General features: G+C 33.7%; 1 protein-coding gene and 1 long non-coding RNA gene across 2 annotated transcripts; one reads left to right on the top strand and one right to left on the bottom strand.

The window, feature by feature from the left end:
• Positions 1–3,606: 3,606 nt before the first annotated feature.
• LOC122635225 lies at positions 3,607–5,612 on the top strand. The gene is made up of 3 exons (XR_006328613.1): positions 3,607–3,738; positions 4,586–4,701; positions 5,325–5,612. It is a non-coding gene; the product is annotated as an uncharacterized LOC122635225 (long non-coding RNA).
• A 4,660-nt stretch (positions 5,613–10,272) lies between these two features.
• LOC122635287 (cell wall protein DAN4-like) lies at positions 10,273–22,769 on the bottom strand. Its single transcript, XM_043825328.1, has 2 exons — positions 19,677–22,769; positions 10,273–10,780 (listed from the first exon to the last, which is right to left on the bottom strand). The coding sequence occupies exons 1-2, from the start codon at positions 20,557–20,559 to the stop codon at positions 10,680–10,682; spliced, it is 984 nt and encodes a 327-aa protein (XP_043681263.1). The 5' UTR covers positions 20,560–22,769; the 3' UTR covers positions 10,273–10,679.
• Positions 22,770–27,988: the final 5,219 nt, after the last annotated feature.

Genomic DNA, 27,988 nt, shown 5'->3' with positions numbered 1-27,988 from the left:
GAGAGAGAGAGAGAGAGAGAGAGAGAGAGAGAGAGAGAGAGAGAGAGACGAGTGTTCAAATATAATACAGAAAAATATGGATGAGTTTAAAGTATGGACCAACTGGATCTATAACAGATTGCTGTTGTTTCCGTTATCCAAGAAAAGTCCAGTCTACCCCCTGCGATGTGTACTGATGCTGAACAGGTGGTACCTATTTCTACTTCCATTACTACTACTACTACTACTACTATTACTACCACCAACTGACGTTGTTGATGCTGTTAGAAAAAACTTATACCTCTCTCTCTCTTTCTCTATATATGTGTGTGTGTATCTTCAGTAGCGAGAAAGAAAGAGAGAGAGAGAGAGAGAGAGAGAGAGAGAGAGAGAGAGAGAGAGATGGAAAGAGGAGAAACTCCAGGACGCGTCAGTTCGTCGATGCCATTTTGCAGCTGAGACGAGAACGGCTTCTGGTGTTGAACTTCCTCGAAGAAGAGTTGGAAGAACGGCTTACTAGCTACTCTTTCCCTCTCTCCCTCTCTCTCTCTCTCTCTCTGTATCTATCTATCTATCTATCTATCTATCTATCTGTCTATCTCTTTCTTTCTTTCTTTCTTAGCCTTACATTGCCTCGTTGGACTTTGCAATGGATGATCTTCTCTCTTCTACTTGTTGACTCTCTCTCTCTCTCTCTTTCTCTCTCTTTATCTCTTCGATGGTGGGGACAAGACAGAGACAGAGACAGAAGAGAGTAAGAGCTGAGCAGGGTAAGGAAGGAAGGAAAGGACCGTTGCACTGACCGGGCTTTGAACCCGCTATGTGGTAAACAACAGGTACGTTGCACCCGTGCCGCAATTTGTAAGACTCGACCCAACGAAGGAAGATCTTCTCTTCACCGGGAAGTCGTCGCTCCGAAAATACTTGACGAAAGACCTTCTAACGGCAGCGTATCCCCCTCTTCTTCATCTCCCCTCTCATCCTACTCTATCCTACCCCTTCTCTATCTACGCTTTCCCTCTACTTTCTTCTTGTACTTGTTCGACAACACCGCTAACTGGAAACTCGGTTTAATTGTCGTTAACAGGACTCTAGTTCAGTTCGAGTTCCTATTAAAAAAATTCAATTCCGCAAGATGGACATTCCCTTTAAGAAGAATTAAACTCCTCAATGATTTCTTCCTTCCAGCAAAAACTTAAATTGTGCAATGACATTTTTTTGCTTTCTTTTTCTTCTTTTCTTTCTTTTTTTTTTTTTTTTTTGTTGTGTGTAAAGAAATTCGAATCCTTCAATAGATTCTAATTCACTTTTAGAAAAACGTGAACTCTTTCATGAACCTTTTCAATCTGTCCCTGAAAATCGATATTTTAATATACTTTTTGCCAAAAATATAGTTTTCTTAATAACTGCAAATGATATCATATATTATCAATCAATTGATACTCTTTTAAGATCATAATTGAATAAAAAATTCATTTGTTACCTGATCGATTTGGAATGTTGGTATTTTGGTTTTCCTTTTCTTGTTTCGTTTCGTTTAGAAAAACAATAGCGATGATCAGTTATGTTTCTTTTTGCAACTTTTAAAGTTTGTTAAGAGATAAGATTTGAATTTGTTCACCAGGAAGTGGGCTATCGGTTTGAAACGGGGCCAAACGGTATCTGGTCTCGGAACGGACGTCATCAACTTCCGGCCTCGCTTAGACGAAGCGCCGTATGCCTCCTCTTTTGCTACCACTCTTTCGTGAACGATCGTGACTCGTCGTTTCGTTTACGAGAGATGGCGTAATGCGTTCGTGTAATGAACACTTTACGAGAGAGAGAGAGAGAGAGAGAGAGAGAGAGAGAGAGAGAAAGAGAAAGAAAAAACCTTTTTTCGACAAATTGCCCTTGAGCAATCAATCCTTTTTTCACTTTCGCCGAGAAATTTCATTATTTAGACATACTACTTTTTTCTTTTTTCTTTTTTTTTTTTTTGATTTCTTAATTAACCACGATCGGGATAAATTCTTTTTTGGGTTTTTTAAAAATCTAACAAGATGTCACCTTTAGGTTTTTCTATGCCCAACTGAAAAATACTATGCTATTCGGGTGTTCTCCATTACCGACATTTTAAATTCGTTACTCCGCGAACATTTGGCGCCACTGTCGTTGAATTACCAATAGGAGCCTGACTAAAAAACACATCAGAAATTTTTGGCGACCTTTCTTTCTTTCAAAACTTTTTATTTATCCCTCTTCTCATTTTTGCTCTCTCTCTAAATCGCCACTTCAAAATAAAAAATATGTTTTAATTATTTATAATTAATGATACGGTATCTTAGACAAGAAGGATAACACGTTTAGAGATTACCTGTATCGATTTTGATAGAGACAAATTAAAAGATTTCAATTGATTGTATTTTCTTTAGGAAGAAAGAAAAAACAATACAGCGGAAATATATATTATCTTTTTTCTCATACCTTACAAATAAAAATCGTGATTTCACACAACCCTACGATTGTTGTTGTTGTTATTATTATTATTATTATTATTATTATTACGTTTTTCTTTCATTCATTTTCTTATTTCTCTTTTTCTTCTTTTTTTTTTCTGATACAATACACACGCAACGTTTTCGTTCGAACGTGTCCCAAACCAATAATAGTAGTAATAATATAGCCGAAAAAAAGAGAACATTGAGAGAAATACAGAGAGACTGCTCATTTCGTTTCCATTCTACTTCGAGGAGGAAGCGGTAAAAATGCATGTTGCAATTCGAATGTATATATATTGTGTGTGTTATATATATACATATATACATACGTGCATACATCTGTAGGTACTTACTTACATACATAAGTGTAAGAACGTTTGTGTCCACTTCCAAACCAGTTCATGGTTCGACTGCTCTCACGGTGTACCGATTCACTCCCGGAATCGAGGTCATTTCCGGCTTACTATACTTCGCTTGGAACGGAGATTGAAGTGCAAAGAGGAGGACATGATCGATCATCCTTCCTTTTTTTTCTTTTCTTTTTCTTTCTCTTATTTCTCTCTCTCTCTCTCTCTCTCTCTCTCTCTCTCTCTCTCTCTCTCTCTCTTTCTCTTCGTTTCCTTCAATCCCTATCTTTTATAATACTCCTTTCGCAATTTCGTTTTGTTAATTATTTTCCCAAGATAAATTTGTACAAAATAAAACAGCATACTATACATCAAATCTATGTACTTTCCGACCTACACAAACTTATCAAAATGAAATATTATTTTCGTTAAAACAAAATAAATATAAAAGACTGAACGTCACTTACAAAAAAAAAGAGAGAGAGAGAAACGAAAAAGAAAGAGGAAAAAAAAGAGAGAGAGAGAGAAAGAATAATAAACTGTGAGATGAAGAAATCGACTAAAAAAAGAAGAAGAAGAAAAAAGAAAAAGCAAAAAAAAAAAAAGAAGACATTTGGGAATCGTCGATCAGAAAACTGTCAGTAAAGTGTCAAACTGTAAAGATGTCCTTCTCTTTCTCTTTCACTTATCGATTTCACAGGAAGAGAGACAGAAGAGACAGAAAAAGAGAAAGAAAGAGAGAGAAAGAGGAAAGTATGTGTATGTGTGTGTGTGTGTGTGTGAGAGAGAGAGAGAGAAAGAAAGAGAGGCAAGGTTCCTCGTCTCATTGAAGAACGAGTAGCGAAATGTGAACGTATCGTCTAAAAATATTGTCGGGGAGGTCCGAGGTGCGCCTAGCAACAGAGATTGCATAGAAGCATGTAACTATAGTGAACGTGCGTGTTGTGTATGTACTACGTACTACATCGTCTACATCGTTTATATCGTCATCATCATCATCATCATCATCATCATCATCATCATCATCATTGTCATCGTTATCGTCGTCATCGTCGTCGCACAAAGAGGAAATTAAAAGAAAAAAAAAAAAAAGAAAAAAGAAAAAAAAGAAGGAAGGAAATGAAAAAGAACAAATAATAAAAATAAAAAAGAAATGAAAAAAAGAGTGAGAAACCTGGACGACTTATTAATAGCGACAGTATTAAAACGGACGAGACTTTGATAAAGAAAAAAAAAAAAAAAAAGAAAAAAAAAATTGGAAAAGAAAAAAGAAAGAACAAGAAAAAAAAGGAGGAGTTAATTATCCTCATTATTCTAATTGCTCTTTCTCGGCCTTATTCATATATATTTTTTTCTTGATTTCTTTTTTTTTTTTTTTCTTTTTTCTTTTTAAATTAAAATATATGGACACTTTTTAACGCGCTTATAATCGCGTAGTGTAAGTCACGTGATCACCTCTAGTCACGCGACCGACATTCAAACTTTATCATTTAACGAGAAATATATATATATATATACATGTATATATATATATATATATATATACACACATACACACAGTTAATTTCGTAATTAAATTATATATATTCGAATTAATCTGTGAATCTTATTTCTTATATATCTTTTTTAATCAAAGTATACACACACATATATATATATATATACTCTTCAAAGTTTTTAAATTCGTATAGTATCAAACACAATATTCAAACATTGACCAATCGAAAACCTCTCTCTTTCTTTTTCTCGTTCCATCACGTTTTTAACAGGTTAATATTATAGCCCTAAGTTCGAGTATGAAAAACGAGCGTCTTCTTTTCAACGAGACAAGCCGGATACGCTAATTACAAGATGATATGAGAACGATCGATAATGATATCTTACTGAAATCGGTGAAGGTAAATCTTTTTTTTTATCGGTCAGAAACCTCTCTTTCTTTCAAAGAAAAATTACTCTTCTATACGCACTGCAGTAATAACAATTATCATCAATCACGATTCGACTCGAATTGGATAGGATCGGATCGAATCGATACCGATGCCATTGCACTCTTTCTTTCATTTTCAAACTTATTGTCAGTGAACATTCAATGTATCCAATGATCTTTAAGAATCGCAATAATAATAATAATAATAATAATAATAATAATAATAATAATAATAATAATAATAATAATAATAATGTAAAAAAGAAAAAGAAAAGATTTAAGAAAGAAAAAGAAAGCAAAGTCAATCTTTCTTACGTGTCGAGGGGAGTTTCTTAAGGGTCCAGTAAAAGGGCGCACCTGTTTCTGAATTCTCGCGAACAAGCACAGCATGCTCGAAATCTCACGTGCACCTGTGCACCTGGCTTACTAATTCTACTACTACTACTATTACTACTTGTTCTTCTTCTTGTTATTCTTCTTTTTCTTCCTTTTTTTCGAATTACTTCATAAATTTCAACCTCACCTTCGTACGCAGAGATTTTTGTTCGGCTCTTTTTCGATATTTCTTTTCTTGTTATTCTCTTTTTTTGTCAGAATTTTCTGTAATAAGGAAAGACGACGGAGGAATGAGAAACCGTGCAGAATGTAAAAGGAAGGTAATGCGTGTAAAAAGTTCAGTAACCAAAAAAAAAAAAAAAAATGCAAAATAAATGGAACGAAAAATTGGACGACGAAACAAAAAGAAAAATAAAAGGAAATAAATTCATAAGAATATATCATATTGGATTAACCTGAGAGAAAAACAAGGATCTAACTGTTTCTTCTTTTTCCGTGGAACTTCATCGATCTCAGCAACGATTTACTTCCAACGAGTTTCCTTCTCTTTTACTTTTTTTTTTTTTCTTTTTTGTTTTTGAAATTTTCTGTAACAAGGAACAATGATAGGAATAAGAAATCATATGGAAAATAAAGGATTAAATGAAAAGAACTGGATAACCTGGATAAAAGACAAGATGATCCAAAAAAAGGTTTTGGTGAAGCTTTTGACAAAACATGAGTTCTTCTTTTTCCGATAATTCTCTTCTTAAAAATTCAGCTGTACTTTCTAACACTAATCTCGTCTTTTCTTTTCTCTTGGAATTTTCTGTAACAAGGAGCAACGTGATAGGGATAAGAAAATATATAATATGTGCATATGGAAGAAAAAGTATTTGGATAAGATTAAGAAGAAGAAAAAAAAAAAAAAACGATCCAGAAATAAAAGGATTGACCTTCTCTGTTTAATTGTATTTTCTTTTTTTTGTTTTTCTTTTCTCTTTTATAGATAATTCTTTTCTTAATAAACAATAGCCGCTGCTTTTTTTAATTACTTATGTTAGTTTTTTAGACTCTCTTACGATTACTGTTTATATAATAATTATACATGATAATATATATATATATAATATGATTATATATATATATATATATATATATATATATATATATATAGTGTCGCCTTTAAACATATAAATCCTTATATACCACGAATACCGGTCTAGAAAATTGAGGCTCTTGATTCACTGGGAGTTGTCCTTTCTTTCCCTTTTTTTCCTTCACACATTCTCTTTCTCTCTCTCTCTCTTTCTCTCTTTCACTAACTTTCTTTTTCATCCCTTAAGCTTATGCAGATACTCATGTCATGCTCACATACGTTATACTTCTGCACACACACGCACATACACATACATACACAAAAGATTCTGCCAAAGAAAAAAAACCACACTAAGGTCGAGTATAATTAATCTAATTATACAATTAAGAAGTACATACTAAGTTATGTTTACTGAGATCATACTAATACATCACAGGGTTACATAGACATAAGACTTTCCACTTGTTTTTCATTTCTTATATATATTATATATATATATGTGTATATACATATATATATATATATATACATATATACACATAGAAACGTTATACATATTTTCTTTCAATCATTTTTCTTTTTAAAAATGGCATACCTCTAATTAATCCGAGATTCCACAAACATTATGAATTTATATAGCCAATTGCATGCGAGTTCCACGATGATAAGATAAAAAATTAAAACAAAAAAATTAATTAATTAAAAAAAAAAAAAAAAAAGAGAGAGAAAAAAAATAATAGAGGTCTGCCATTTGTCAGATGTTTAGACACAAAAAGGGGGCTCAGGGGTGGGTTGGATTGTGGGGGATAGGGAGGAAGGACAATCATCACGAAATTACAACACTTATATGTGCGCGTGGTGGGCTGGGGCTTGCGTACAATAATAATATTAATAATAATAATATAATAATAATATAATAATAATATTAATAATAATAATAATAATTAATTATTATTATTATAATAATTATAATAAACATTACTTTACAAATATATTAATCATGGTCATTTAGCTGAGAGTTGGTCTTAGCTATAAATTTATTAGAACAAAATTACAAAATTCGATCGACGAATTGGGAAAAAAGAACAAAAAAAATATAAACAAAGAATAAACAAAAAAGGAATAGAAAGAAACGAGTGAACGAATACATAGATAAAGAAAAAAGAAAAAAAGGGGAAAAAAAGGAAAAAAAAAATCTTTTTTTTTTTTTTTTTTTTTAAGAGACGTGGAAACGTCTTTATTTCTAAACGCAAAAGAAACACGCGATTTTGATTCGACCTCTTGCCATGGCACTCTCGTGGAAGAAGCATTATTTTGTGATTAATGTGTATTAGTGGAAACAATACACTAACAACCCTCTAACAACAAAACACACGTTTGAAATAGTGATCTCTCTCGCTCTCGCTCTCGCTCTCTCTCTCTCTCTCTCTCTTTCTCTCTATTGAAAAATATAAATACCTTTGTAACCACCAGTCCTATTAACATTCTTTTTCTTTCTTATTTTTCAAATATAATCTCTCTAAAAGATTTTGAGGGAAGTTTGGGGCGGGGGTGTGGTGGGCAGGGGAAAAAGCTTAGTGAAAAATCAGGAGGAAAGTCGAGTAAAAAAAGATAAACGGACATTTGTGTGTATATATAGTAATAATAATAATAATAATAATAATAATAATAATATACACTCATTCAATTTTGATTCAGGAAGGAATATATATATATATATATTTTTTTTAGTATATCTTTGAATAAAAAACATTCAGGATATTCTCTTCATTATGATTATAAATAATAATAATAATTATCATTATTATTAATTCTTTTAATTAGTAAAAATAATAACTCAACTCATTTTTCAAAAGCACATTTTTCTATCTGTAGCTATATTCTTTTTTCCCTTTTGAAGTTTTAAAAAAAGATCTCTTTTATGTGATTATAGTTGAGGATAACAAAGTCCGTTATATCTTTTTTTCACTTTTTCAATTATCTCAGTTAGCTCAGTTAGGTTGGCTTCGAAGGTACAAGAAAGAAGATCGCGGGGGTGATTTGGCATCGGCTGTACTTTCTTGTTTTTTAATTGTACAGGAGATCAATGCTTGGAGAGAAAAAACAAAACAAAATAAAAAAAAAAAATACAAAAGAAAAAAAGAAGAAAAAAAATAATAATTATAGGGTAACGAAGTACGGGAGGCTAAGCCTAAACAATGCATTTCCTAGTTCGCAATCATCGTCATATCTCTCGAGGCTGCCGGCTGTGTCCTTGAATCACGCACAATTACCCCAGAAATATTCTACGCCATTCGCATTAATTTCGAAGACATCAAATATGAATTCGATCGAAACTAAAGCGAAAGGGGATTCGTTTCTTTTTTTTTCCTCTCGTTTTTTTTTTTTCTTTTTTAATTTTCTTTTTCCTCTTCTTCTTCCACCCTTCTTCTCTTTGTCTTTGTTAAGAGACTACTCGCACGTGCACGTTAAGTTCCACGAACCTTCGAGGAGGTTAAGAAAGGTCATCGAACGTTCGTGGAATGTAGGACGACCGAGTAAGACTTAGAAAAATTCTCAGACCAGCCTAAATTGCCTCTTTCCTTCCTAATACATACAAACATAAACACACGCACACGCTCACGCACACCACACATATACACACACACACACATATATATATATAGAAAAATATACTACCTACATAGGTATGTATATATATATGTAATACAATGAAAATTCCATGTATCTCTCTTTCTCTTTTTTCTCAACTTAAATCCTACTTTTCAATATCTAATTCCTATATAATATTAATCTAGAACACAAACACACATATACACGTTTCTTAAATCATACTCTGAAACACAAAACCCTACTTGACATTCATTCATTCATTCATTCATTCATTCATTCATTTATTCATTCATTCATTCATTCAATTTGCTCGTACATACCCCATCAAACAAACATACTTAACTCTTAATCTTAATTACTCAATGATCATTTGTTTATGTCCGAGACAAAGAAAAGAAAAAAAAAATAATAAAAATATGTAGAATATATTACAATAATAATTAATTTCGACGAATAGAGCACTCCTATACTAATTGTTTTTTTCTCATTCCTTAATCATCCTTTCAATCTTGCTGTTACCAACATCAACATCATCCTCATCACCTTCATCATCATCAGCATCATTATCAGCATCATCATAATCATCATCATCATCATCATCATCATCATCACCACTATCATCATCATCATAATCATCACCATCACCATCACCACCATTATCATAAGTATAACCATTATTCATCATCATTATTGTTAACATCGGCGTGATCAACATCCTCGTCATTCTATGTATATATACATATAGATATACATATACATATATATATATATATATGACCGAATCGTAGTTATTAATCTACTTAAACATTTATGCAAGAAAAAGCCCATGTGAATGATAAAAAAATATCGACGACCTTGACAAAATATACACCCTCTCCTTTTATATACATATACGTATACGTATATATCAATATCTTATTTAATTTTTTTCATCGAAAGTCGTCGTTTCTCTTTATATATATATATATATATATATATATATATATATATATATTATGTTGCTGCTGCTGTTGCTACCGATATTGTCGATACTATTTACTAGCTGTCTTATGGTGCTACTTTAATCTTTTTATTCGGAGGATATCAGAATTGTATACACGAAAATTGTACCGCACGAGCGCGAAAAAAAACTATACATACGGTGGTACTTTAATTATGGGGAATAAAAGTTTAAAAAAAAAAAAATTAAAAAAGAAAGATATACGATTGAGAGGAAAAGTATTTAAAAAAAAAAAAAAAAAGATAATAATAATAATAAAAAAATAAAAATAAAAAGGAAAAAAAAATATATATGTATATATATATATATATTAATTTCGTTTAGTAATTTTTCACGGATTCGTTTCGTTTTTTTTTTTTGTATATTTCTTTTTTTTTTGTTTCGTCTTTGTCATTACTTTCTTTTTTTGCCGACGTATTCGTGGGCTGGGGATAAAATCTATATGAATGGCACAGCCTAAAGGACCTCGCCCCAATTTATCTTTTTCTTTTTCTTCTTCTTCTTCTTCTTCTTCGCGCGTGTGTGTGTGTGTGAATGTGAATGTGTCCTTCCTTCCTCTTATCTTCTCTTCATTTTAATCTTATCTTAATTATCTTCAATACCTTCAATATCTTATAGTTATATAATTTCTATCATTTCTAATTATTTTCTCCCCTTAGAGAATGAAATGAGAGTTCATTTATGATTTTGATTCTGATTATGATTATGATTCTAATTATTATTAATATTATTATCGTTGTTGTTGTTGTTGTTGTTGTAGTTTTCTGCTTTTTTTTTTCTCTTCATTTTGTTCTTGTTCACGATCCATAGTTTCGCAATTTGCCATTGCGAATAAGAGTTTTTTATTCGGTGAATATTGTGGTCCATCGAAGAAAATGGTAGAAAATTAATGGCGAGGCTGAAGGAGAATGCCGAAGGCTCTTTAGCTGCGTATTTGTCCCGCATTACGTGCAACCTTTTCCGGTGGTTCTATTACACTCTTCGTGCTACCGTTTAGGCTACGTTTACGGCTCTTCATGAAGTCTGTAATCAAACAAATCAGAAAAGAAGAATAATCTTCAAATTTTGCTTTACATAAAAATTAATTTCTTTTTTTTTTACATGGTAAGATAAAAAATTTTTAAATGATATATATATATATAAAAAAAGAAAAATCGATTTCAACACTACTTCGAGAGAGAGAGAGAGAGAGAGAGAGAGAGAGAGAGAGAGAGAGAGAGAGAGAGAGAGAGAGAAAATTATTGAACGAAGCGTAATCGATCTTTATTAAAATAAATCATTTAAGAACTTTCGATCCACCCTATACGATGTACGTACATTGTTGCAATTAATTTTGGATTAGGTGACTAATTAATGAATTCATTCATTCATTCATTAATTCAATGTATAAGTATAATTAATTAATTAGATGTTAAATGAGATCGTTTCAGTGTTGAAATCACTGATGGCATAAAAACGAGGAAAGTGAATATCCCGTTTGTAATAGGAATGTTACCATATGGACGATGACGATAACATTAACGTCGTCGTCTGACGCAGTTATCTCGAAAGAGTTACGGCTGTTTTTTTTTCTCTTTCTTTCTTTCTTTCTTTCTTTTTCTCTTTCTCTTTTTTTTATTCTTCTAATCGCTAAAACGCAGCCACCAAACTTGACCTCGCCCTCCTACACGGTATCGGCCTATGAACTTAACTCGTCTGTTAAATGCACACAACAAATCTCTGCGATAACGAAGAAACCAAGAAAAAAGAAAGAAAGAAAGAAAGAAAAGAAAGGAAAAGAAATATCGGAGAAGGAGTTTCTTATATTTCATTATGTATGTGTGTGTGTGTATATATATATATATAAAATGAAATATAATATTTTTATATTATAATTATATTATGTCTGTAATTTCGTAAAAAGAAAAAACAGGACATCGAACAAAAACACATTTCGTCGGTTTGAAACAGGGGGAAGACAAAAACTAAACAAAGTCAAAAAAGAATAAAATAAAATAAGAAATAAGACAAATCAAATAAATATTTATACTTCGTCGATCTGATAGATGACGGGGGGGGGGGGTAAATGAAAGAGAGAAAGAAAGAAAAGAAAGATAATTTAATAAAAACTTATGTAATATTTCATCGAATTAAGAAAAAAAAGATAAGAAAAATTCGAACAAGAACATACGTTTCATCACTCTTTATTTCTTAATACGTCGAAAGAAGAAAAATGAAGGGGGAAAAAAAAAGATGAAAAAAAAAGAAAGAAAGAGAGAGAAGTAGAAAAAGAAACGAAGAAGAAAAAGAGGCAGAAAAAATAGTCCCACCGTACCATATCAAAAAAAAAAAAAAAAAAAAAAAAAAAAAAGAAAAAGAAATAAGCAAACAAAGAAATAATAAGAAAAAGAATAAAAAAAAAAAAGAAAGAAGGAAAAAAAATATCATGGTACGAATAACGGAGAGGAAAGTTTCCTACTACAATGACTCATGCTGCAACGTAGTTAGCTCGTTGCAACCACAAAGAGGAGACAGACAGAAAAAGAGAAAGAGAGAGACTATAAGATCTCTCATCAAGCTTCCCCTCTATCCTCTACCCTCCTCATCATTTCCCACCCTATCTTCTCTCTCTCTCTCTCTCTCTCTCTCTCTCTCTCTCTCTCTCTCTCTCTCTCTCTCTTTCTTTCTAAATAACATTTGGTAAAATTTCCATAGGAAAAATCGATGCATCTGTTCCAACGCCGATTTAGTATAGATGAGAATATAGAGAGGGGACCATTCTCCCCCTCATCCCTCCATACCATCCTCCCCTAACCATTCTAAATGTGTTAGGGCACTGTCTACCTCACGTTCACCGTTGTTCGTGACACGTGACAAGAATTATGGCTACGATAGGAACGTCAATGGCAGTCGACGTTCCCATTTTACCACCCTTTGACGTTCCCACAGGATCCCCTTTACCTTTCCTATTTCACCCTCACTGAACCACCCCCGTCGTTGTTGCATACGCGTGTCGTCCATAAGTCTCGTACGAATCGAAACGGATGATTATTTATTTCACGACACGATCGTTATCATCGAGAACACGCGTCGATTCTTTTTCGATATCTATCTTTTATCAAAATATCGTAACATGTGTTCGTCTCTCTGTATGCCTGTACGTTTAAGTTTTGTGTGTGTGTGTATTATTGATTATTAATTATTGTTATTTATTGTAGTTATTTTGATTATATTTTGGATATGGACAATATACGTAGTAATTAGTATATTAGTTAGTATACTATATTAAATAGTATAGCATATACATTGTAATATTAATAACTTCTATATATTATACCAATTATATATATACTATACGTGAGCATGAAATATTGTATAGCAACTGTAGTATGTACTGCAAATATTAATTTATTATTATTAAAACGATATAATATAATATAATATAATATATATATATATGTATATTATAAAGAACTATCTATAAATTTATTATAACATCAGATTCATTCCCATAAAAAGTTTGTTAATACTCGTAATTAATTTTTCACGGTAATAGAACATATAATGAATCGTAAAATTATTCGTGCATCTTACTTCGCATCGCCTTGCATTTTTATGAACTTTAGAGAGTAATATTGAAAGGAAAAAGTTTATCATGAAATTACCACAACTTCACCGCAATTACGAACATAATTCCAAGAAAAAAAAAAAAAAAAAAAGAAAGAAAGAAAGAATGAAAAAGAAAAAAAACGGAAGAGAAAAGAAAGAAAGAAAAGAAAGAAAAAAAAAAAGAGAGAGAGAGAAAAAATAGGAAGAAGAAACTTAAAGAATCTTACGATGTTCTTCTCCAAGATAAATCGATTCGAGAAAGGCTATCGAACTTCTATTACTAGTCTTCATTTCCTCCCTTCTCTCTGCCCCACCAACCAACCAACCCATCGCCACCGCAATATTTTTCTTCCTCTCTTCCACGTTCATTATATAGATTATACATATGTAGTACGTTTCACCGGACGTCATGTAAACAGGATACACGCTCGAATTACGTTATTGTGAAGTCCCTCAATCTCCTTGCAAGACACGATTTTATATATATATATATATTTATATATTTATTTATGTAAAAGAAAAAATAAAAGAGTAAAGAAAGAAAAAGGAGAAGATTGACACGTTTTCGAATTATTTATAAATTTTTACACGGATTTTGAAAACCTTGAACAATGAATAATAATTTCTTTAAAAAAAAAAATAAAAAAAAAAAAAAATCAAATCGCTCGAATTTTAATAACTTATCAGACGCACGGAAAAGAAACATTTCTGTTTTTATTCCCTGATCTAATCTTTTTTTTTTTTTCCCAAATACAACAAAACGAAATCATCGACATTAATAACGATATATTAATTTTCAATCAATTGAATACTTTGCGAATAAAATCTAAAATGTTTTATAATAGGTTTATCGATGAGAATCGCGAAATATAACCTCGAAGTTTCTAATCTCAAATCGATTATCGATCGATTCGAACGAATGCGACCGTACGATATGATAATAATAATAATAATAATAATAATAATAATAATAATAATAATAATAATAATAATCGTGATCATCGACAATAACCGGTAAATCTGATTCATCGTAGCGAATTCGAAATCGGACGACTCGAGTGAGCATATGCGGGTCGCTTATATACATACATACACACACACACATATACATATATATAGAAGAGAAGGGAGAAGAAGGGAAGGGTGCCGAGTGCATCGTTGACGATACTGATTTAAAATGCCGACGACGATGACGAGTCTTCTGTGGGGATCGGTGCCTATGTTCACCCCCCAACTCTGCGTCACGATTGTGAGCACAGCTGATACCCCCATACAGACTACTACCTACACATAGATATACATATCATATATATATATATATAATGCAGCGGCTGTACACGCACATCGGTTCGAGAACAAAAGGTGTAGAAAAGACAGAGTATTGGTAGGGTAGACTTGAAGAGAGCCGATGGTGAGAGAAAGGTAGAGAGGTTATGTTAACCTACGGGGGTGGCACGAAAACCCCATATGGGTCTCTACAGCTGACCGCCGCTCGGCTCATTAATAAAGTACGTTACAAAAATCGTTCGAGACCCCACTGAATGCGTGCGTCTATGTATTATAGATTATGTTATATACATGCGATTGTATGTGTAAGAGAGAGAAAAAGCAAAGTACGTTACTAACCTATGTTCGCTCTAGCATGAACGGATTCGTTACAATACGATCATCCTGTCTAATCGTAAATTATCACTTACGTTTTAACAATTATTTATTTAATTTCTTCTTAATCTTCTCTTGTCGAAGCGAAGAACGACGTTAACAGTAATCTTAATTAATCATCGATTATCGTCGATTTTATTATCAATCGATTTTTTTTACACTCGAGTGATATGTAAAATTAGTTTGTTGAAGTTTCCGGGAATTGACGACAGATGTCGACAATGATATGATTTTAAGAATTAATTATATATATACGCATATATATATATAATTAAAAAAAATAGAAAAGACGTACTAATTTAATAAGAAATTTTTATTAATAAATCGCTACGAACTTCGTAAAGAGAAGGAAAAAAAAAAAAAAGAAAGAAAGAAAAAGAAAGAAATTTTTTTAACTACATAGAATGACACGCTTCATACGTATGAAGTTCGTTGCATATCGTTGGCGCGCGAACAAAAATGGCGCCGACATCCCGCGGTGCAACGCAAAAATATAAACACAGTGGAGAGAGACTCGTTGTCATCGCATACGCTGGACCACTCGCGACGACAACAACAACGACAACGACAACTACGACTACGACAACGACAACGACAACGACGACAACGAAGATGACGACGGAGTCACATCCAGAAATAGTCACGTCGCGTGGGTGGTTTGCACGACCGAATAATAAATAGAGAAAAACGGGAGAGAATTAGACTGTGAGGTATTACGAGTCAAAAAGGGACAAAATGGCCGTACTCTTCTTAAATAATAAATAATACAAGACTTTCATTAATTTTCTATCAAAATTATCAAATCTATAAAGATACGAGGTAAACATTATAATTTCTAATAAAATTAAAGATTCTTGATAATCGAAAATCATTGTTTCTTCCTTTTTCTAATAAATACAAATTCAAAAGAAATAAATAATTCATTTATCGGTATTAATTAATTTAAAGAATATTATAATACGAGTTTGACTCGTATCTACTATTAATCAAAAATCAACAGATACAAGATATATGTAAAAAAGTTATGATGGATATAACCGATAAATTCCGTAGAAGGAAAAAATGAAAAAAAGAAAAATAGATTTAGTGACTAATTCCCTTATAGATAAACGCGTCAACAGACCGGCAATATTAGTTAACCTTGAAACCACGTGCGTTATTTTGCACGTGCGACAAAAGGCCAGCGTTGTTATTATTCTTCTTCTTTATTTCTCTCTATCTCTCTTTTAAAAAAAACTATTCCAACAAACTCGATAACACCAGTTGCAACGCGTTATCATTATTATCCAAAATGATCTCGAAAATAATGACTGCACGTCGATATAACGCGGAAAATTCAAAAATACGAAGTTGGATTTTTCTATTTTAGAAGATAAGGATTGTAGTGCTACGAGATGATTAGATAGACAGAGATAGATTGATAGATCTTGATTAGATTAGAATTTATTTCTCTTATGTTGAATTCTTTCAAGAATTTAATTATAACAAAAAAAAAAAAAGAAAGAAAGAAAAAAAAACGAAGAAAAGAAACGAAATAAAAAGATATTCGAAACTAATTATCTGCTTATATACTGATACAAAATGAAATGGCGCGATATTTCAAATATTTTTACAAATTCATTTATACTCTCTCTCTCTCTCTCTCTTTCTTTCTCTCAGATGAATATGATCGCTGCTTATCCGTGAAAGGAAAAAAAAAAGAAAAAGAAAAAAGAAAAAACAAAAAAAAAATAAATATTTAACCGATATCTATTTTTAACTTTATCGCGTTCGGTTACCAATACACTACGATGCAGATATAGGCACGGCCATAATCGTCAACAAAATTTTTCCGTCGGGGAAACGAAAGTTTCTTCTTTTCATCTAACCTTTCTCAAATTAAATATATGATATATATATATATATATAAAATAAATGAAAACAATAAAAGAATAAAAGTAAAAAAAAAAAGAGATAAGAAAAAAGATAACAAAAAAAAAAATTAAAAAAAAAAATAAATAAAAACGAATAAAATAAAAAAGAAAAAGAAAAAAGAAAATTATTACAAGATACTCTCTCCATGTGTATATCTACATTTATATGAAATGAAGAACTGCATACGTATGTAGAATATTACATACGTATATAACGCAAAACAATGTGTGTGTATATATACACACATGCACACCACATATATATATATATATATATATATATATATATATAACCATATGTATCTCCCGCAATATACGGCGTATATAGAGAAAGAGAAAGAACAACGAAAGAAACGCAAATGCAATTTCTTGTTATTACCGGTTGACTTGCGTAATTACGTAAATTGGGACGACCTTGCCGACCGCTGGATTAGATTGACCTAGGCTGCAACGTTTTATTATATCGCGAGCAAAAAAAGATGGCTGACCGTTGAAAAAATGGTAAAGATGTAACAGGAGGAGAAGAAGCGAAACACGAAATTCGAAACAAAATATAATCTCGCAAAACGAAATGACTAATTTCGATCTCCATTAATTTCGATTTTAATCGAATTAATCATTTAACGAGAGTAAAGAAGATGGCCGATTGCTCGAAAAAAAACCGCGAAACTTCGAACAATTAATTAATAAACAATTAAACTTTCAATCGTTGATCATTATTATTACCCATAAATGCTTAATTCGTAATAAATAAAATAGAACTAAATAAAATGGAGTAATAGAAAAAGAAATAAAATAAAATTACTTGAAAGAAAAAAGTGAGAGAGAGAGAAAAAAAAAGAAATAAAAATAAAATTTTCATATACATGCATACATACGCCACGTGCATATAGAGACGATGCAAAAGTTTGAAATTAATATTTATATATGTATTCATGTAAAACGTGCAACGGTATAAACAAAACTATTTCGCCTTTGAACCTTGCTTTTAATCATAAAAGATACGCGCGTCGTTTCGAATAGATTAGAGGCGCGAAAATCGAAGGTCCGTTCGCTGACATTCTCCATCTCTATCTCTATCTCTATCTCTTTTTTATTCTTATATTCTTTCCTTTATTTCCATGATGTTTAATTGAAACCTTTCTCCCACTCTTTCTCTCTTTCCAGATATATAAAGATACAGATAGATAGATAGATAGATAGATAGATAGATAGATAGATGCATGGATGGATGGATAGATAAATAGATAGAAGAGTGTACATAGTATAAAAGAGATGATACACGTTTTATTCTACACGCAATAAGCTTTTAAAACAAACGTTTTCCAGCACCGATCGAGGTTACGCAATCGGCATTTATATAATCAAGAAAGATCTCCAAGCGAAACACACACGATCGCTACTATCCGAGTTAAAGACATTTCTCTTTCTCTCTCTCTCTTTCTTCATGAAAAGAAATAAGCGCGTATTTCAAAACTATCTCTCTCTCTCTTTCTCTCGCTCTTTCCATTTAGTTATTTCCAAATCACGTGATTTCACACGATAAGAAAATAATAAGTTGGAACACTTAACTTCTCTCAAATAAAAGTTTCCCATACGTGTGGTCGGAGCTAACCTCAAAAATATTTCTATAGTTTCTTATAATTGATATTATTAATAGATTATCTTTAATGAATTAATCAATATTAATCGATCGTATCCAATAAACTTATTCAAACGTATATTGAACTCGAATTTCACTAGATTCCTTCCTGCGTGTCGTTCGACCTAACCTCAATAATATTTCTATTCTTTCGAATACGACGAAGATATTTATATCGTGCTACTTAATCGATATTATTTAACGATTATCCTTAAGAATTAATACTTGATCGTACTCAGTAAGCTTATTCAAATGTATATTGTCAGATTCCATCTTATCTTTCATGTATATATATATATATATATACACACACACACAAAAATATGTCTACTCGTCGTTTCGATATAGACGAGATGCACGAACTTAATTGATTAAAATTTCGTTTCCTGATTTCTCCTCTTTTCTCTCTCTCTCTCTCTTTCTCAATGTCTCGCCGAATAAAGTAAAACGTATTTTTTTTTTTTTTTCCTAACAAATCTCACGTGATAGAAGTTTTCTCTTACAATTAAAACAGAAGACGATGCCTTGTTCGTTCGCTTGTACGCGATGTATACAAACGACGTATTGATTACGTTTGTTACGATTATACGAAGAGAAAAAGAGAGAGAAAATTCGTTTATCCTATATCACAGGTGTAAATACGACGATTTCTTTTCTTTCCCTGGTTTTTTTTTTTTTTTCTTTATTTTATTTTGTTTTGTTTGGTATCGCCTCTCTTCGTTCACGCCCGACTTGTTTTCGCGTGAGAACGTAAACACGAACACGCGATCGATCGATACACATATATGTAAAAAAATTCGCGTTTTGCTTTCCCCATCCGTCCAAAACATACTACGTATATTCTACGTTCGATCGAACGTGTACGAGTTATTAACGCGCATTTTAATCAATATACGACGTTAACGCGTTAAATGGCGTAGCGTCGATTGATCGGAAAATCTATGAAAACAATATTCCAGAAAGATCATATATAGTCGTACATATACTCATATCCGTATATAAAGAGAAGCATATATATATATATATATATATATATAAAATATATAGACGAACAGAAAAAATCAAATGAAGAAGAAAAAAGAAAAGAAAAAGAAAGAAAGATAATAAAACTTACGGGTAATCGTCGACTGTTTCCTCGTGTTCGTTGGTAATACAGGGGTGGTGTTGGTGTTGGTAGATTCGATCGAGTACTTCTTTTTCCTAGCACTCTCGAAGGAATTATCGAACGACGAGGTCTCGTTCGGCGTAATTTCTCCGATCTCCGGTACCCTTGATCGTTCTCGTTGAGGCGGCGTCCTTTCGGACTCGGTATTCTCATCGAGAAGTTCGTCGGTTGGAACAACAACGGATACCAATTTGTCCTCTGTACGTTGGGGAGTAGTAATAGTTTTCTTTGATTTTCCATTGGCAACGATAGGAGGTGGAGGAGGAGAAGAAGTCGTTGTTGGAAATGCTATCGTCGTCGCCGTCGCCGTCGTCGTCGACGTCGACGTCGTTGAAGAAGCAGCTACGACAACGACCGCGGTAGCTGCTGCAGTTGCTTTCTTCACATTGGTCGTTCCATTCAACGTTCGTTGGGGAGGAGTAGACGTCGTAGTAGTAGTACTAGTAATAATCAATGATTGTTGTTGTTGTTGCTGCACGTTTTCATCCCGTTTTTTTCTTGGAGTAGAAGGCGCGTGTTTCCTCAAATACGGCATACCGCGAAGGGCATATGGCTCCGGTACAACGTCATTAGCGGTAACGATCTCCCATTCGTATCGGGAATTAGATTTCGGTATTTCCAAGTGAAAGTCGAATCCCCAACGTTCGTTGTCGAGCAACGATTGTGCACGTAACTCGCGTTCGGCCAATGCACGAGCCGCGGCATGGTCGACGGGACCGAAGAGATCCCTTCTAACGCGCGCGAGAGCTGCCCTGCTCGGCACCGTTCGCCCTCCCCCTAAGTTCCGACTCATTTCCGTCATCATAGCCGGATTCAACACTCGTGCGCTCATATTTCGTTGTTGCTCTTTCTAGAGCGCGGCAACGTCGCTCTCTCTCTCTCTCTCTCTCTCTTTTTCTCTTTCTCTCCTCGACAACACGATATCTCGCGTATGCTGTCTGTATGTATATATATATATATATATATGTATATATACTTCGTAGAATATTTTCTTTCCCTCTCTGGATCACGTGGTACTGTCCACCGTCTCTTTCTATTCGTTCTCACGAAATTACTGTTAACTCTTCCGAGACGTCGTTCGAAAGCCCGCGTCGACGCGACGTAATCGAAATTCGTTTCACCCGACACATAAAACCGTACTCTTTCTCTCGCTCTCTTCTGTCTCTTCTTATTCTTCTTCCACTTCTTCTTCTTCTTCTTCTTCTTCTTCTTCTTCTTCTTCTTCTTCGATCGTTACCGTCGTTCTTCTCGCTCGCACCACCGCCCAACAGAAGAGAGATGATTATCCTTCTCGGAATCGTCGTGTCTCTCGAAAGCGCGTTGAAATACTCGCGCCGCCCGGTCTAACAAAAACCAGCCGGCAACGTCGCACGAACGCGCGATCCAACCGAATTTCGAATAATGGCCGCGCGCGTTCCTTCCTCCCGGGCCGTTCGCGAAACTCTTCTGTTGTTTTTTTCTTCTTCTTCTTCCTTTCTTTTTTCTATTTTCTTTTTCCTTCGCGCACTCAGAAATCACGCGCGAAAACAATCAAATAATATCGTTAGAAAACATCGGATTTTGATAATCGATATCACCGATATACCTTTCACTGAGTGTATATTCCAATCGTACATACATATATATATATATATATATGTATGTACGTATCCTGTTTTTCAACACGCACGTAAAGTTTCTCACGAAAATGTTTCGCGAGTTTTTAAGAGAGAAGGAGGACGACGACGACAACGACGAGGAGGAAGAGGAGGAGGAGGGGGGGGAGTAGAACGGTGAGGGGGAGGCGGTACGCGGCGGGACACGACGAACACGGTTCGTCGCTTGGAAATCTGGCAACGCGGCAAGCGCGAGAGACCGACGGAAAGGCTGAAAACAAACTTCCAACGTTCACGAACGAGGACGACGAAGCCTTCGCCTTCTCTCTCTCGCTCTCAATCTCTCTCACTGTCTGTCTCTCACTCACTCTCTTTCTCTCTCTTTGTCTTTTTCCTTTTTTCTATCTTCTGCCTTCGAGAATATTACTTTCTCCCTCGATGATATGATACGTGTATATGTGTGTGTATATATGTATATACACACTCGTCCTATCTCTCTTTCTCTCTCTCACACTTTCCTCGTAACATTTTCTTCTCACGTTAGATTCTCCTCTTCGTCATAAGGCGCCCGCGAGAACTTTGATCCGGCAACGTTGCACGCACTTGCGCGCGAGCCACCGCGAGACGACGACGACGACGACGGTGACGGTGACGACGACGACGACGACGACGACGACGACGACGACGGTGACGATGACGACGACGAGAGAGGGAGGAAAAGATAGAAGGAGGAGGAGGAGGAGGAGGAGGATGACGACGAAAGGCTGGAACGCGTTGAAGCGCGCGTGCGAATTTCGAACCGGCTCGTCGCGCGCTTTTTGTCTTCTTCGTATATCTCTTGGCACACACGCGACGAGAAGTGAGAACACTCGCGAGATTTCAAAAAAAAAAAAAAAAAAAAAAAAAAAGAAAGGAGGAAAATAATCCTTGATCCTTTCGAAAAAACGATGCGTGTAAAAGAAGCCTTCGGGAAATGATTTATATATATATAAGTGTGTATGTGTACATATATATATATATATATATATATTGCACACGGCCCGTAGAGGCTTTTGACGAATAACTTTATCTTCGTAGTTGTATTCAACTTCTAAACTCCCGCCAAGCTTCGAGAAAAAACAACGATCGACGATCGGACACGATTAACCGTTATGTTTGAACTCTCCTAGTAGAAGAAGAACAGTTAGATGATAACGATAATGACGACGAATAAATGAAAAAACTTCGTGTAACGTCGTAAGCCCGTCGTAACTTGCTTTATAAACGTCTATTATTCTCTGTCTAACGTAATGAAAGATAGATTGAGAGAACGCAGTTAGCGGTATACAAGCGGTACACGATTGATGATGATTCGTCGTCGTCTAATGCCCTTGCAAAAAAAAAAGTATTATAACGGAGTTGCGCGAAGACGCGTCCAACGCGTGTGAAGCGCCCTCTAGCGACTAACTGTGGTGCCTCTTGCTGCGACCGTGCGAGGCCTTCGTTGGAACGACCTCGGTCATTTCCGTCGCTACCTCGGCCATTCTCGTCGACGTACCGTCCCCCACTATAGACCAACCTTCCCCACTACATCGCTACCACTCTCTTTCTCTCTTCCTCCCTCTCCTCACTCTCTCTCTTTCTCTCTCTATTACTCCCCGCAATACTCTCTAACAGCAAAGTTATCCATCGAGAGAAACGACGAAAGGAGACGCGAAATAACCGTCGTTCGAAAGTCTCGCGCGCTATAGTCCACTCGACGTGAGCGCGACGACGAGCGATCTTTGAAACGAACTCGCGCGATATTATACACGTATACATTCATGCATCTGTCCTACTCTTTATGTATGCGTGTATGTACAGTTATCGAACCTCCCTTCCACCCTACCCCACCGATCACCATTACCCTACCTATATACATACATATATACCTTTTTACTCTTCGCAACGAACACGAGCGAACGTGCCGATCGCAGCTTCTCTCTTCGTTCTGACGACTGAGTCTTACCTATTCTTCTTCTCCTTCTTTCTCCTCTTCTTTTCTATCATACTTTCTCTCTCTCTCTCTCTCTCTCTCTCCCTCTATATGTATATATATATATATCTTTTTCTCCGATTCTCTTTCCCTCTTTTTCTTATCTATATACTCACCGAGATATACCGTATTCTCTCGTCACTTCTTCTCTTTCTTCTCCTTCACTCCTTCATCTTCTTCTTCTTCTTCTTCTTCTTCTTCTTCTTCTCTCACACGAGCAAGAAAGAGATGACCTACGTATTTGGAAGATCTTCGACTGCGGGGGGTATATAAAAGGGAGACAGAGACGGAGAGTGGGAGGGAAAGAGGGATAGAACTCGTCCTTTCTTTTTATCTCTTTTCTCTGGCCTCTTTTACTCTCCTTGAGGACGCACGCGTGCTTCTGCAAGTTTTCGAGATTCGGAACTCGTTGCAACGCCTTCTTTGATTTTACTTGACTCCCCATTTATTTCAAAAGAAACGATCCAAGATCTCCTACAAATAGATTCATTTCGTATGCAATCGATTCGAAATACTTTATGGAAGAATATTAATCAAATAGACTATACGAATAGTATATTAATTTTGAGCGAAAGTAAATACGATCGAGAAAAATATGATTTATGTAATAATCGATGAATATCGTTAATTGTTAATTATTGAATATTTCAATTTTTAATTAGGTTAGCTCTCAAGCAGGAAAAGCTAATACAAGTAAGAGACTTACTCATTAAGAGATGATAGAATGCATCCGTTCTATTATTCTATTAAATATTACGATGTTATATACGTGCGTGGATACGTATATATGTATGGCTATATACCTATACATCTACTGTGTATCTATCTTATATATAATTTTAATTCGATAACGGTTTCTCTCTGTATAAATTCTTCGTTAAAATCGAACAATTTTCGATACGTTTTAGAATACTTCCTTACCCTTTGACCTAATTAACCAATCACAACGCGGAAACGAATCTACGTGTCTGATTGGTCAATCATCGATATCGATTAATTAACGTGATATAATAAATTGATTTTTTTCTCGTTAGAAAAGAAAATCTATCTGATTCGTTCGTTCTTATTTTTTCTAATCGATAATATTTATTAATTAGATCGATTTAATATCGATTATTTCTATTTTTTTGATCGTTATTTTATAATTAATTAATGTACGATCGTTGAAAGCTGTCTTTACTTAAGATATACGTAATAATAAATTCAATTTAATAATTATCACGTATTTCCCTATTAGAAATAATATTAACACGATTAATTTAATTAATTAATCAATAATTGCATGACTTTGTATAAATTTTTCCGTTAAACAAAAAACTCGCATATGATTGGCTAGTTATCAGATCACCCAAAATTCGACCAATCACGATCATCCTCACTAATTTAACCGTCATTGTTCTTCGGGAAAGTGAACGCTGCAGCACGTAGGTCGACGATGCCGTAAAAATGTAAGTTAATATTTTATTCTAATCCGTTCGAATCCTCGAATTGTAATAATACATTGATTAAAACGAAAAGTAGAAATTAATTGTAACGATCTGAAGGAATCTGATAGAATATATATAAATTATCGATCGATATCGAATGTTTCGAAAAAAATGGAAGAAAGATATTTTACGTTTTTCGTTAGAACGCTGGGAGGAAGAGACGGAGATATTCTTTTTTCTTCAAATTTTCTCGCAGAATAAACTCGATTGATTAAATTATTACGACGAATAATTATTTCTTAATTATGAATCGGAAAAATTTTCTATTACGAGTGAACAAGAGACGTGTATAGACGCATCTTTGCGAAAGTTTTGTTATTGAATTCTATATAATTTACGACAAAATTACGACAAAGGACGGAAAGAACATTGTTGTAAGGTCACAGAATGACGATCGAATGTACATTTGAAAATAATAATGTACGATCTTTTTCATTAACTTCGTTTGTTGTCAAGGTCATTGCATTGTGTTATATATCGTAGAAAATTTTTCGGAAGGGAGGGAGAGGGAAACAGAAAGAGAGAGATATGTGTAACAAACGTATAGGTAGATAAACATGGCGGTCAGAAAGGACAATTAGTCTTCGAAAATCGATCGGTACGCGAGTACATATATGAATCCGAAGTGTTACGAATCTCGTGAATTAATTTTCGTATTAGCTTATTATTCGTAGAATGAAAAATGTTATAATTCATTGGAACGAAGTAATATTAATATTCGAATATCGATTTCGAAGAACGAATATCTAAATGTTAAATTAAATGTTTACGTGGTTTTATAACATCGTATGTCTTTTGTTCCAGAATATTAAGAGTGAAAATAATAGAGTGGAAGATCGAAGAAGAAATCTGTTCGTTTATCTACGTCCATCCATCGATCGATCTATCAGAGTTCAACATCGGAGAAAATCTTTGGCAAAGTATTTGTAGGCGCGTTACATCGAATTTGTTCGTAAAAGGTAAGATAAAATAAAATAAAATAACGTAACGTAACGTAATATAATATAACGTACGAAGGAAAATTGATATCTATTTGTATAAATACGTGTGCATTTAGAAGGTTAACCTATAATATTTTTATCGTCGTAATAGTTATATAGAAAAAGAAAAAAAGGGAAAACTTTTAGGAAATTAATTCGTATAAATATTCTCGAGAAACTTTCGACGAGGAAACCGTAGATAGATCGCGCGTACGAAACAGATCGTGTTCAGTGTATGCGTAACGTTATAGTGTTACATACGTGTGATGTTGGCGTATATCGTTCGTAACAAAGATGGCCGCCTGGCGGCACTCGCTACGTTTAACGCGCGATTCTTAAAGGAAATTCGAACGCACGTTCATCACTCTCATTTTTTCCCCATACTAATTTGCGATTATTATTATTATTTTCTTTTTTTATTTGTTATACTACTGTTAGATATTATTAAATATTCTTTTTTTTTTTTTTTTTTTTTAATATCATAATCGTATCTTGATATTTGCTTTTATTTCTTCGTTTGTATCATGTATATATATATATATATTATTTTTGTTAATACACATTTATATATATATATATCTTTATACACACGCATATATATATTTTTTCTAATTTAATGAGTTCGATACAGATAAAAATTGTTTAATTAATATTTTCAAAGCTCGTATGTAATTAAATGAATTGAAATTGAGAAATTTGAAGGGAGGGAGGGTGGGAGGGAGGGAGGGGAATGGTTCTTTCGTTCTCATGCATTTAATGCATGTCTTTCGAAAAAAGAAATATATATATATATATATATATATATATATATATATATATATATAAAGAAACAAGAAAAAAAGAAAGAAATAATGGAAAGAACGAAAGAAATCCCACGCAGCATCCAGGAAGCAGCGAGGGTGGCACCGGATGCATCTCAATGAAGAGGAAACGAGCGAATGAGTACGCGCGTAAAACAATCCTTCCCGGCTTTTGCGTGGCTCCTTTTCAATTCCAACTAGTTGGTTTTTACATGGTGGTTTAGAGCATGGTGTTCTGCACACTTGTATACGGCATGGAAAGGTGAATTCCAAGTGGACCTGTCGACGCGTCAAGTGTGGGATACTTTTTTTTTTATCATTTTATTTTTTTTTTTACTTGTTATTTTTTTAAGAAAAAATCTAGAGTTATTTAGCGAGAGTTGATGAGAGAGATTTACAAATTAATTAATATATATATATATATATATCATTGTGTATGTATATGTTAAACATGGTAGGATGAATTTAAACTTCACAGACGATTATGTTCGATCGAATGATATTTTAAAAATCGAATTGCATAAGCATGTTAATTATAGATGATAAGAATCGTTGGCAAATTTAATCGATTAAATACATACCTAACTACCTATCTACCTATCTCTCTCTCTTTCTCTCTCTCTCTCTCTCTCTCTCTCTCTCTCTCTCTCTCTCTCTCTCTCTCTCTCTCTCAACAATTGGTACGATGCTTCTTTCAACTGCAGCAGGTGCTTCCTGCTGTGTTCTGAACGAAGGTCGAAAACGAGCTGTGTTTTTGTTTGATTATCATTGAGTATGTATGTATGTATGTATGTATCTACGTATATACGTACGTCTACTTGAGATTATGGCTTCCAGGAACAAGGAGAGCTCTTTGCACGATAACGAAACACACCCGGAAGACGTTTGGCTTGATAATTGCAATGTGCTTGCATTTGACTGTGTACTTTTCCAAAGATCTCACCTGTATTTCTTTTTCTTTTTTTTTTTTTTTTTTTTTTTGCGACAAAGAATAGGACGTTTCTTTCGTGCGTTATCAAGTATGATAAGCTTTGACAAATTTTAATTGCATAGAAGTGGAAAAAAAAAAAGAGAAAAAAGGAGGTGTCGCGGTGTAGTCGAATATATACGTATATATGTATATATTTTTGAACGATTCGTCGTGTCTTTGCTTTTGGATTTATTTTTCTTCTGGATGGACTAGTTTAATCGATTTAATAAGAAAACAAATTTGTTTCTACGTATCTTTTTTTTTTTTCTCATCAATATATGCATACATACATACATACATACATACATACATACAAGCGTATTTATTTATTTATAACAATTATTAATTATTTAATTCGATTTAATAATTGAAAAAAAAAAGAAAGAAAGAAAAAACAAACTCTCTTACTTTTTAT

Source organism: Vespula pensylvanica, chromosome 17 (genome assembly GCF_014466175.1).
Source record: "Vespula pensylvanica isolate Volc-1 chromosome 17, ASM1446617v1, whole genome shotgun sequence".
In the NCBI taxonomy this organism is placed as follows: Eukaryota; Metazoa; Arthropoda; class Insecta; order Hymenoptera; family Vespidae; genus Vespula; species Vespula pensylvanica.
Note: the sequence above shows the minus strand (reverse complement) of the source record. Positions and strands in the feature narration are given on the sequence as shown.

Coding starts and splice junctions, on each gene's coding strand:
- LOC122635287 (XM_043825328.1), bottom strand. CDS start 20,559: ATGAGCGCACGAGTGTTGAATCCGGCTATGATGACGGAAATGAGTCGG. Junction 10,781..19,676: donor GAAACAGTCGACGATTACCC/GTAAGTTTTATT, acceptor GTTTGATTACAG/ACTTCATGAAGAGCCGTAAA.